We start from the raw sequence: 12,902 nt of genomic DNA on the forward strand, positions 1-12,902 counted from the left end.
ACATGCCGCGGAGCGGCTGGGCCCGTGAGCCATGGCCGCTGAGCCTGCGCGTCAGGAGCCTGTGCTCCGCAACGGGAGAGGCCACAGCAGTGAGAGGCCCGCGTACCACAAAAAAAAAAAAAAAAAATTGTGGACACATGTATTTTTGTGAAAGAGAAGATCTGTAACTTCCCTTAGATTCACAAAGATATCTGTGACCCTAAAAAGGTTAAATGCTGCTAACAGACATCAAAATGGTATCCCTATGCTAATTTCTCAGGGGTGAGATCATGGGACTTTTAACTTTCTTCTCTATGCTCTTCTATAAATTACTAAATATGTATATTATTTATTAATAAAAGGGAAAATTAGGTTTTTATTATTACTTCTAGAATTCTTTTAAACATCTCATTTAAAAAGATATCTCGCTTCCGCCACAGCAGCCATTAAAGAGCAGCAGCCATGGCTCTGCGCTACCCCATGGCTGTGGGCCTCAACAGGAGCCACAAGGTGACCAAGAATGTGAGCAAGCCGAGGCACAGCCGCCGCCACAGGCGCCTCACCATGCACACCAAGTTTGTGCGGGACATGATCCAGGAGGTGTGCGGCTTCGCCTCTTATGAACGGCGGGCCATGGAGCTGCTCAAAGTCTCCAAGGACAAGTGGGCCTTCAAGTTCATCAAGAAAAGGGTGGGGGGACACATCTGTGCCAAGAGGAAGAGAGAGGAGCTGAGCAATGTCCTGGCCGCCATGAGGAAGGCAGCAGCCAAGAAGGACTGAGCCCTTCCCCTCTGTGCACAATAAAACTTTTTCAGAAAAAAATAAAAAAAATAAAAATAAAAAGATATCTCCCTGTCCCCATAAGCACACACACACATACAAAAACACAGCATAGAAAAGACTCAGATATAGGATAGAGCAACTAATTCTTAGAATTCTTCAAGTCATTCCAAAGAACCTAAGCAATTACAAGAGATTAACAGAGTAATGTTCCTGAAATTTAGAAATATTTGCTTAAAAACATGTATGTGGACTTGAGAGAACAAATCCTGTATATTACTGCCAGATCACCCTGCCATTTTAATTCAGAGTGATTCTAGATCTTTTTTATCCCGATCTTTTTATAGGAAATCTTCAGAATGAAGAAAATTATGTTACCACCAGGATCTGGGGCTCACTGCCATGCTAGGGTTATCTGTGGACTGGAAACCAGTGGGAAGGTGACAACAGTGAGTCTTGAGTTTCAGGTGTTCACCATACTAACCAGTTCCAGCAGAAAATGAGGAAGCGGCAAAAGTATCACCTTGGGTTGGTTGAAAGCCTGGGATCAAACTCTCAGCTGAGCCTCCAAGCTTCTCAGGATGTTTGCCTGGAGGGACAAAATACCACTCGGTTCATCCCAGCAGAATCCCATGATGCACACACAGGCCAGGGGTGAAGGGCACCCTCCAAACCGACATTTAGACTTGACTCATTTTACTGCATTATGGCAACACCTTGGCTATTCAAAGGTCCTTGTCTAGTCACTGCAGTAACTGAGAAACAGCTGAGGAAAGAAAGGAAGTCTAAAGCTCTAAAGCTTGAGCACATTACTCAAAGCACAATGCCTCCAGCCTTCACTCTGAATCGATTTATCTCTACATCATTCTAATGAGTTTGATGATCTGTTTTCCATGTTGAAAGTAGTTATGAGAGCAAGAGAGAAGAGAGATGGCAGTAGTGAGATGCTATGAGGGACAGGCACAATGACAATGGCTTAATGTAAAAGCCAACAGTTGAACAACAAGAACAGTGAAAGGAAACTACTAAAAATAGATACAGGAATTTTAAAACTTGGGAGTCACTTAATCAGGTGCAAAATACTAGTTTTCAATAGCACGTGAAGGTATTTCTGTTTACAGTCTAGAACAATAACTGGCATACATAACAATGAAACAAATTGACAATAAATGTCAAAGAAAGTTAAATCCTATGCCCTATGAAGAAAAAAAAAAGGCAAGAAGTGTATGGATTTTAAAAAGATGTCTATAAAATTATAAAGCTAAAATGTTTGGTCAAAGTTCGTTTTCACTTCCTTCTGATCATTCCTTTACCCTGTGCTTTTGTCTACAGAGGTACTTTTTTTGAACTGTATCATCCTGTAGAATTTTCCCAGGGTGTGTGCTGTTGTTTTCCAAAGTGTATGTGTGTCTGTGAGTGGGTATCCTGCCTTCCAAATTAGACTGTGGACTTGAGGGTGGAAATGCTACCTTCTGTTTATTTGATCTCCGCTCCAGGGTCAGTCAACAGTAATAGAGAATTCTGATTCAGTGAAGATTCAGTGTCTACATGAGGGCACACTCTCATGGGTAAGCAGCTACGACTTTCTGGGATAATAAACCCACTTAGGACAAGGTACCGTCATATTCCTCCAAGGAGTGAACGTGCTTGACACTATCATCCTGATCTATGCTACCAAATCTTTCCTAAAAGTTTCCCACTCTCCTTGCTGCCACCCACAACAGACCAGGATTTCCCGAGGATGAAGAGACTTCGGTGCCCTAGTAAAAATACAAGCTGATTTGTGCATATACTTCAAAATCAAGTCTTTGAAGGAAAGAAACACCCAAGCCTACATTTTCACATGCGTACCTCTCTAGAGTTAATAACAAAAAGACACCAATTACTCACCTTCCCCCAGCTTGGCAAAGTCCTTGTTCAGCAGTTCTTCAGCTGTGAGTTTGGAGAAATTGTCGTCGTCAAAGGGATTCCATGTAGAACCTTCTGAAGGATTATAAACGTTTTGCTGGGAGGCCCGAGGGGAGCCTGAAGGAGTGGTGGTTGCAGACCTAGGTAGGTTCCCACCCCCACGAAATAAAAAGACATATAAAGGTTGAAAAGGGTCAACCTATTTTCTCTTTGTCTCAAGAGCAAATTATTTTATAAGTCAAACCATTATTTTCCACAGTATGTTTCTAAAAGGGCTTCCTGTAGCAATGGAACAGTTTCCACAGATGCCCTTTCCACTGTGTGAAATAAACATCTCCCTTTCTTTTGTGATTCACTGTCTCCCACTACATCTTTAACCTCTTGCTTAGATTTTTGGTCTCATCTGCAAGTTCTTTCAATTCAGGATCCCAAAGCCACCTGTTCTTAGGCTCGTGCATCCTGTGGTGACTACTGTAACATTCACAACAGCTCCAGAGGGGCTGACGCCTATTCCAGCTGCCTCGCATCTGTCAGGATCCAGCATCAGTGGACACCATCACAGTTAAAGACCAATAAAGACATTTAACACCATCTTGAGCTCCTGGGTATCATTACCTAATTTTCTTCTAAAGTCTCTCTTGATGCCCTTTGCATTTAGCTAATGACTTAATTTAAAGATTTTTAACTTTCGTATATAACTTTCTCAGAAAGCTGAGAACCTGACACTGCATTTACGCAACAAACACTCACTGCAATCTACTTGATGTCAGGCACAGAGCCTGTCACCGGATTTACAAAGGTTGATTAAGCCACGGTGCTTGCTGTGGATGAACTTGCAGGCTAGGTCAGCTAAACATACAAATAAATAATGATAATACAGTGTGATACATGCTCAAAAAAGGGTTCAGACAAAATTATATATGATACCAGAGGAAGGGTCAAAGAAAATATAACCTCCATCATGGATCTTGATGAATAAATAAGCATTTCCTAAGTGGACCAGGAGGAGAGTGGCAGTTCCACCAATGTGATATAATAGTCCTTGGTCTGTTAACCAGTCAGTTCAGATATTACTCCACAGGCAATGCGGAGCCAATGAAATGTTATCAGCATGGAGAGATTTGATCAGATCAAGAATATAGAAAACACATGATACAGTATGGGATGGAAAACAGATTGGAAACTGAGGCAAGTAGGAAATTATTTCTTAAGATCAGTCTGATCTATGCACTACAGGAAAATTCAGTTTCTCATTAAACACAGACACTCACTCCTACATATACATCTACACACAACTACATACATATGCAAAAATCATACAGCAATGTTCCCCGGCAGCCCTTGCCCACAAAAGCAGTACATACTTGGACTTATTGAGACTGGCCTCAGCTGCAGCTGCTTGGAGCAGCTGGGTTGATTTGCTGGCAGGGACCCCAAAGACTGCACTGTGGGTCACGTCGCTGAGAATCCGCCTGTGTCCAGCACGCTGGGCCTTGGGGGACGATGGAGGAGTGAGAGATCCGAGTTTCTGCCCCTGGATGGTAGGAGGTGGGGTTGTCTGAACCTTTGGCTGCTGTCTTATGGGGGCTTGAATCTGCTAGGAAGAGAGACGAAAGCATTAAAAAAAAAAAAAAGGGAAAGGAAAAACAAATAAGTAGACAAGCATAACAAAAAATGCCATGTGAGAGCTAACATATGGCTCAAATGGCTCAGTTTATCAAGAACACCCAGAAAGAAAAAAACTAGGCTTTGACGATCTGAGCTGCAGATACCAGCATGGTACTTACCTGGTGCTTATATATAAATTTCAATCTTCATCGGCAATAATATATACAGGGTAACCATATGTAACTCGACCCAGATCAAAGACTGCAGAAGCTATTCCTAGCTTTAAAGACCTAAAAGTTTCCTAAAGGACCACTTTCTGCTTTAGGAACTCATTCAGAATGCCTCCAAAGGGCAGCCTTTAAGCATTCTACTGGCACAGTCACAAGCCAATGAAGGTACACCTCTAGCTAAAACACATTTGAGCTAAATGATTTCTGCTAAGAGATCCCTTTCTGACAGAGCTAAGACTATTAGTTAAATGAGACAGAATTTCACTGTGATTAATAAATGGCAGCACTTTTTTGCTTTTGTTGTTAACACTCTATTTCATTGATAGGATGGGTCTTACAGTATTCTGTTTCTATGGCAACCCCTGAGAAAATGTACAGCATTGCAGCAGTGGGATTATCCCGTTCCAATCTTCATTTTGGAAATGGCACCGAAGAACCATGTAGAGAATACAGTAAGAAAGAAGAAAAAAATGTAAAAGCCCTTGATGATGATTGATCTAATAATACGAGGCCTCTTGACATATAGGTTTTTTTCAGAAGGAAGGCAGGACACACTGTCACCACAGAAAAACAAACTGGTGGGAACATCCTTGTGGCCACATAGTGAGTCTTTAAGCATTAAGTCTTGATCTACAAAGTTCTATGTCAAGAAAATGAACAGGGCTTCCCTGGTGGCGCAGTGGTTGAGAGTCTGCCTGCCAATGCGGGGGACATGGGTTCGTGCCCCGGTCCGAGAACATCCCACATGCTGCGGAGCGGCTAGGCCCATGAGCCATGGCCGCTGAGTCTGCGCGTTGAGAGTCTGCCTGCCAATGCGGGGGACATGGGTTCGTGCCCCGGTCCGAGAAGATCCCACATGCTGCAGAGCGGCTGGGCCCATGAGCCATGGCCGCTGAGTCTGCGCGTCCGGAGCCTGTGCTCCGCAACGGGAGAGGCCACAACAGTGAGAGGCCTGCGTACCACCCCCCACAAAAAAAAAAAAAAAAAAGAACAAAAGCTAGGCCCATGAGCCATGGCCGCTGAGTCTGCGCGTCCGGAGCCTGTGCTCCGCAACGGGAGAGGCCACAACAGTGAGAGGCCTGCGTACCCCCACCAAAAAAAAAAAAAAAAAGAAAGAACAAAAATTAATATTAAGAAGGCCACCTAACCCTTTTCTTAACTGTCAATCCAGAAATAAAGGAACTTAGAATATTAAATGCCTCAGGTATTGAACTATCCCTTCCCTCCAGTCCTTCATCTCAGATTGGAGCTGCCCCTCCATGCTTCAAATTGGTTCTCACATTCTGTGTCTTCAAAGGTAGGCCCTGGAGAGATTCAGGAAACTAGAGTGTCCAGCTACTTGGGTCAGGATGCTGACAGCCTGGGAGTTTCTGTACCTATATATATATATATATATATTTTTTTTTTTTTTTTTTTTTTTTGCAGTACGCGGGCCTCTCACTGTTATGGCCTCTCCCGTTGCTCTGGACGCGCAGGCTCAGCGGCCATGGCCCACGGGCCCAGCCGCTCTGCGGCATGTGGGATCTTCCCGGACTGGGGCACGAACCCGCGTCCCCTGCATCGGCAGGCGGACTCCCAACCACTGCGCCACCAGGGAAGCCCTCTGTACCTATATTGACTCAGACTTTAATTTTATTGAGGCAGGCTACGTACATGTGAGAATACACAACCACTCACCAATCGAATGAATGATACAATATAAGGTTCTAATTCCGATCAAATTAAAGTCAAAGGGTAAAGCAGCAGACTGCATCTCTGAGTGAGAAGCAAAGTGCTCTGTGAAGAAGACCAGAGTTCCAGCTCCACAACTTCCTCAGGGGTCCAGAAGTGCATCTGCAACAGCTAGCCTAAAGCCAGTACCCATAGGGGTGAGAAGGGCTTTAAGGACAGAACTAGATTTGCTTATTTCTTGCAGTTTAAGACATTCATTACACTGAAAAGGGTACTTAACTGTTGAGGCCCTTTATTTTGAAGAGTCCAGACCACCTGGAGAACATTTTCCCTTCCTCCTGCCTATTCTCTGTATGCAGCACACCGAAGAACAGATGATTCCATCATGAGGACACCCTGTTTTATCACAGCTACCAATTCAAACCGGCTGCCACCCATTCAGCCACTCCCCACAACAACCCTGTCAAGCAGTTTTATTTCCAATCAGAATCTCAGAATGAAGAGTCAAAAAAGACCTTAGAGAACATGGATTCCAACTCCCTCGTTTTAGAAGAGACCAGACCAAGGCCCCCTAAGGCCAAGTGCTCGCTCAAGGTCACAGGGTCAATTGAGGGCAGAATCCATGTCTCTTGACTATCGCCCAGGACTCTTTTCTGCACCATGATGCCTCCTCATCCAAAAATGGGATTGGGAAGGGGGAGGAGGGAGAAACAGACCACAGGGGGAGGAGAAGCAAGGTAGACTCAGATGTCTATCTTGCCAAAGATTTTTTAAAAGACAAAATATATAACTATAAAAGGAGTATAATAACATCAAGAAATGTAAGGATATAGACTAGGGGAGAAAAACCACCCGGACTTCCATTCCACTACTCTAATACAACTGTTCTTATCTTTCTGGTATCTTATGACCATGATTTTTAAAAATTAATTAATTTATTTTTATTGAAATATAGTTGATTGTTTTTGTTTTCTTTTAACATTTATTTATTTATTTATTTTTGGCTGTGTCAGGTCTTAGTTGTGGCATGCAGGATTTTTCGTTGTGGTGCGCGGGCTCTTCGTTGCGGCGTGCAGGTTTCTCTCTAGTTGTAATGTGTGGGCTTCTCTCTAGTTGTGGTGCATGGGCTCCAGGGTGCACGGGCTCAGTAGTTGTGGCACGCAGGCTCTCTAGTTATGGCGTGTGGGCTCCAGAGCTCGCGGCTCTCTAGTTGTGGTGTGCTGGCTCAGTAGTTGTGGCACGCAGGGTTAGTTGCCCCGCGGCATGTGGGATCTTAGTTCCCTGACCAGGGATTGAAGCCGCGTCCCCTGCATTGGAAGGTGGATTGTTAACCACTGGCCCCCCAGGGAAGTCCCTATAACCATGATTTTTAATGGCTGCACAGTTGAGTTGTTGGAATGAGTTAGGTTGCTTCCATGCTTGTGGCTATTATTAAGACTGCAATAAACATCTGTGGGGTATGGTCATCCTCCCTTTGCAGATTATTGCTGTGAGATGGCTGCAGGGTATACTTTACATTCACTTACTTGGTTCTCCAGGTAAGTCCTACAAAGGGTCATGGGATAAAGGGAACGGTCAAAGCTGGGAGGTTCTCTGGCTCCTGGCTGAAGCACGTTCTGTTCTTGTTCCTCCTCTGTGCCCTCAACCACCTGCCCCTGAACAAAGTGCTCAAAGTATTTTTTCATTCAAGGAACATGGAGAAGGATCACATTTCATTCCCAAGGAAGTGGATACTTTTGTCCAGGGTCAGCAGAGGGGGACCCCATAAGAAGTGTATAGTCAGTGGTAGATGATCGCGTCCTTACCCTGAACGAGTATTGTTAATATCCTTGAACACAGATCAGGATCCTTCAGTTCATGCCCCAGCTCTGGTGCTATCAGTCTGTGCGTCTTGGGTGATCCCTTTCTAGCCTGGGCCTCAGTTTCTAATTCCTTTAAATGAGGACTGGACAAAATAAGATTTCAACTAGCTACATGATACAATAATTTTTTTAAAACTCTTTTTCCATTAACAAGAGGAACTTTGTCGCTTGTTAAAAATACAGAGAGTAGCTGTCTGCCACACGCCTGCAGGAAAACCAAGCTGTTTCAGAAACGAAGGTGTAAAGACACTGAACACACATTTAGCTGAGACTTAAAGAAGACAATCTATTTACGGCACTGCTTCCTTTTGAAGGGATTTAGGTTTTCTGGTTTAAGATGAGTGACAAAACTCTATTAGAAATCAATCCTCAGAAAGCTAGTTTCTTACTTTTCCTTCGTTCTTTTAGTGGTTGGGCTTCCCTGGGACTAAGAGAGTAGCTGTGATACTCTGTCAGCTGGGTATGTAAAATGCCTTTTTCTATCATTATAAAATTTTCTATTACTGTCACTCTGTGAGTACTCATTAAAAGCACTCATTAAAGGCCAAAGTATGATGTGCCTGAGGATGTACCTGTAGAGGTCAATCAGAAGAGCACGTAGAGGTCTTGATTCTATACTCAGCCAGTATCTAGAAATGAACATGCCGAACTTATAAACTGACAAGATGGCTAAAACAACAGTCAGATGCTCTGGTGCCCAGAGGGGGAACAGGCCACAGCAAATGGTCCCAGCAAGCGGGCCCTGGAAGGGTGCTGCAAAGTAGACTTATTTAAGGTGGCCAGTAATATCATCCAAGACAAAGAATAAACACAAGACTGTCAGGACTCAGGGTACAGATGGAGGCCTACATGAACCTCCCGAGACTGGGAAGGCCACAGTGGTCAAACTGCCCCCTGAAGAAGGGAAAGGGATTAGCTCTAACCCTACCTAGGGCTTTGAGTGCTTGACACTGGCACTGACAGAGACAATGAACAGCTCTTTCTGCCAGCCTAATATTAGAGTGAGAAATAAGAAAGTTCATCGTCTATTAATCCCATACTCCTAATTTATGCCTCTCCCCTCCCTTCCCCTTCGGTAACCATAAGTTTGTTTTCCATGGCTGTGAGTCTATTTGTATCTTGTAAACAAGTTCATTTGTCCATCAGCAACCTAGAATCATTCTTCTAAAACCTTAAGTGTCTATAGTATACCTCATCCTTTTCCTGGATATATCGGGAAAAGATCAAACATCTTAACCACCAGGGCGGGGAGCAGCCGTGCCACACCAGCTGCTGCTGCCTCTTTCCCACCCTTTCCTTAGCCCTCACTGTGTGCTCCTCTTCTGGTTGATTCTCACCGCTGGCTCCTGGGCAGGGGCTGGCTGGGGGGCTGTGGCTGGCTGTGCCTGGGCCTGCTGTAGGGCTACCACTGCGGTCTTCTGCTGCAAGGCAGCCTGCTGAGTCAGCAGCTGTTGTTGTTGATGCAGGGTTGTGGCCAGCTGCTGCTGCTGGTAGAAGCTCTGTATCAGCTGCTGTTGAGAGCTTCCTTGGGCTGCCACGGGGAACTGAGCGATCGCTGGTTGCTGGGCTGCAGGGTGTACTGCCTGAAACTGAGCAGGAGAAAGTGGCAAGGAATGAGGAGGTGAATAAAAGCCTGTCTCAGAACCATATTCCACAAAGGATGAATGTCTCAGTAACAACTAAGACCAGTGCTGAAGCCAAAGGCAAGGGCAGGTAGGCGTCTTTTACCTTGGCCTGAAAACTCACGAGGGGAACCTCAGGGCATTACATAAACACAGCAGCACCTTACACTGCCAGGCTCTAGCCACTGCACTATCTGCCTCCTGCAATGCAGACTGGCTTCCGAGGGGTTTCTGTGCATGGCCTGAGGACATCCATCTGACTGTACATCTTGTGACTCCACATGCTGGAGTGTAACAGAAGCTAATAAATGATCTGCTAATCACAGAAGTATCCCTCTCATAATGGGATTTGGAAATAACCAGGATTAAAATTCTTCCCTACATGAACAGGATGAAGCAATGATGACACTAAAGAGAATAACCTAAATGTTAACTCAGTTATTAAGTCCTCTCAAGCCTTTCTGAAAATCATTTCCCAATAGCTCTCTTTATTAAACTCCCATCTTTAAACATTCAAAATATTCAATATACTCTATCACTTAATGATATTTTATCTTATACTGGTAGCATGGTTTCAAGTTATATTCTTTTATAAACTTCCTGAAGACAGGAATACTTCTCTACTCTTCACTGCTAAGGACTCTGTGTAAGGCACAAAAACACAGCTGAAAAAACGGCCTACTGATGAACAAAGGTCAAGATCTTGTCTTTGAAATCCCAAATACTGTTACTTAGTTATGAAGTTAACTGGGAGGATATTGTTTGGGCAAAGTTAAAGGGTTAGCAAAAAAAGCAGATATCAATAAATAGCTGCCTACTTATAACAGCTAAATGCTAGAAACAACCAAATGTCCGTCAACAGGGGACTGATTGGAATAAACTATGCTATATATCCTTTAAAGGGAACACTCTCAAGTTGTAAATAGGAATGAAGGATACCTCTATATATGGGATGGAGGGAATAGAATTTTGCAGATTTAACTTTGAAATTATGCAAATGTTTTACATTTTCACAAAACAAAATGAAACCGAAATTTAAAAAGCAATAACTAAACAGCAAAACAAAGCAAATAAACCTGTGTATCAGATTAATAGCCAAACTCCTAGAAAATAATGTGCTAAACATTCTAGGTGTAAGAATGGCAAAGAAATCTTAAACTGTTTTCGGTAATCATATTGGTATTGCTATCCTGAAACTATAAAGCAATTAAGAATTATGTTAATGTTGTTAGGAATCAAGATTTCCAGATGAGAAAGATACAAAGATAAAATCCAAGAAGCTAAACAAAAATCCTATAATTACAAATCTGCTTTAGAAATATAAATTTGAATTCATGGTGTATATTCTATTAAAAAAAATATATATATATATGCCCTAACTATTCACTGAAAAGGTCTAAAAATAATGACCAACCCATTAGCAAATGGGTATCCCTAGTAGCAAGACTGTGGTCTCTAAATACCATTTCCATTAAAGGGAAACAGCTCCTTAGAGAAATGGCTGATTCCAGGTCAAGGGCAGAATGATCCTGGGACAGCTTGTTACACCAAATAGCAAGGACACATTAAAGGCTACTGGAGTCACAGCCAAAGGACCCAGGAGCCAATCTGAAGAGACTTCCACTGGCCAAAACTGAGACAACTGGGACAAATTTTTTTAACAGCAATGTATGGAAACATATCAAATATATTAAGATGCATGAACTCATAAGGATACTAAGAACAAAACAAAATCTTCATTGTTCACTTCTGGATGGTACTATGAACAAACTCATTATTCTGAAAACTGGTAAACACAGGAAAAGAGTCATGCATTATTTCTGCCTTTTCTGTACAAACAGTACCTCAGGGTAATCAAATACTTGCTGAAAAAGTTCTTTACAGGGGACTTCCCTGGTGGTCTAGTGGTTAAGACTCCGTGCTTCCAATGCAGGGGGTGCGAGTTCGACCCCAAGTTCTTTACAGAAAAATCCAGCCCCTAAATGAAGATGGAATGCTAGAATATCACCGCTTTGCCACCCCTAATGAATTAATGGACTTAGGAAACAAACTGAAGGGGAATATTAAGTGACTGGATCAGACAGACAACGCCAAACCCACAGATTGATCTTAATATTAATAAAAGAGAGGACAACCAGACTTTATCCACAGTTTCGCTTTCTGCAGTTTCAGTTACCCGTGGTGAACAGTGATATGTAAATATTAAATGGAAAAGTCCAGAAATAAACAATTCATAAGTTTTAAATTGCATGTTGTTCTGAGCAGCGTGATGAAACCTTGCACCGTCCCATTTCGTCCTGGCTGGGATCCCCAACCATTGACATCACCTGCTCCTGACATCCAACCATTGACACTGTCATGGCTCCACGATTCTGGATCACAAGAAGCAGAGGATCCTCCTTCCGACATAGGGTTAGAAGGTCAAGAGTAGCCTAACGCTATGTCACAATGCTCACATCATTCACCTTACTTCATCTCATCAAGTACGCATTTTATTATCTCACATCATCAAAAGAATATTTTGTGAGCGACACTACATTCACATAAGTTTTATTACAGTATATTGCTATAATCGATGTATTTTATTATTAGCTATTCTTGTTAGTCTCTTACTGCACCTAATTTATAAATTAAACTTTACCATAGGTATGTATGTATAGGAAAAAACATGGTATATATAGGGTCCAGTACTAGCTGTGGTTTCAGACATCCACTGGGGGTCTTGGAACGTATCCCCCGCAGATAAGGTGAGACGACCGTTATGTCTTGTGATGTTGAGACTACTGTATGCCTCCTGATGTGATGCAACTGGAAGGACAAAGGACTATCAACCTGAATCAAATATTGAGAGGCCTCAAGAAACTACCCGTTTACACAGGGGGTGGTGGAACATATTAAACACCACCACAGGGATGCAATCAACCAAATCCAGAATGTGGGAAATTCTACAGGACAAACGACCCATTTTCTTTAAAAAAAAAAAAAAAAAGTGGTAAAGGAGAAAAATAGAGGAGGAAGGCAGCTATGGTAAAAGGGGGACTTAAAAGATATATAGATCATTATAAAATGAATATATTCAGAGCAAAAAAATGTGAAAAAATATACAAAGCAATTTAAATTATGACACACCAGAAAGAGTTAAACACTACTGGATATTTGATGATAATAAGAAATAATTGTTCTTCTGCTTCAATTTGATGATGGTGTCATGTCAGAAAAAAAAAAAAAAGTCATGTACCAAA

At 42.7% G+C, this 12,902-nt stretch overlaps 2 protein-coding genes across 15 annotated transcripts in view; one reads left to right on the plus strand and one right to left on the minus strand.

Moving 5' to 3' along the window:
* AAK1 (AP2 associated kinase 1) overlaps nt 1-12,902 on the minus strand; it is a 172,007-nt gene that overhangs the window by 45,189 nt on the left and 113,916 nt on the right. For 12 of the 14 annotated variants that reach the window (XR_008618913.1, XM_055089226.1, XM_055089221.1 and 9 more), the window contains exons 13-16: nt 9,376-9,627; nt 4,032-4,264; nt 2,650-2,807; nt 1,244-1,348 (exon numbers count right to left, since the gene is read on the minus strand). Coding sequence is in view for 13 of the 14 variants with exons in the window: in XM_055089226.1 (XP_054945201.1) it covers nt 1,244-1,348; nt 2,650-2,807; nt 4,032-4,264; nt 9,376-9,627 (748 nt within the window). In the remaining variant the exon portion in view is untranslated. The remainder of the gene's footprint in view (nt 1-1,243; nt 1,349-2,649; nt 2,808-4,031; nt 4,265-9,375; nt 9,628-12,902) is intronic. The other 2 variants (XM_055089220.1, XM_024133563.3) reach the window with 1 other exon arrangement.
* LOC102989576 (60S ribosomal protein L36-like) lies at nt 440-792 on the plus strand. The gene has a single exon (XM_055089230.1). It carries the CDS (start codon nt 442-444, stop codon nt 757-759), a length of 318 nt encoding a protein of 105 aa, XP_054945205.1. The 5' UTR covers nt 440-441; the 3' UTR covers nt 760-792.

This window comes from Physeter macrocephalus, chromosome 12 (assembly GCF_002837175.3).
Source record: "Physeter macrocephalus isolate SW-GA chromosome 12, ASM283717v5, whole genome shotgun sequence".
Classification (NCBI taxonomy): domain Eukaryota; kingdom Metazoa; phylum Chordata; class Mammalia; order Artiodactyla; family Physeteridae; genus Physeter; species Physeter macrocephalus.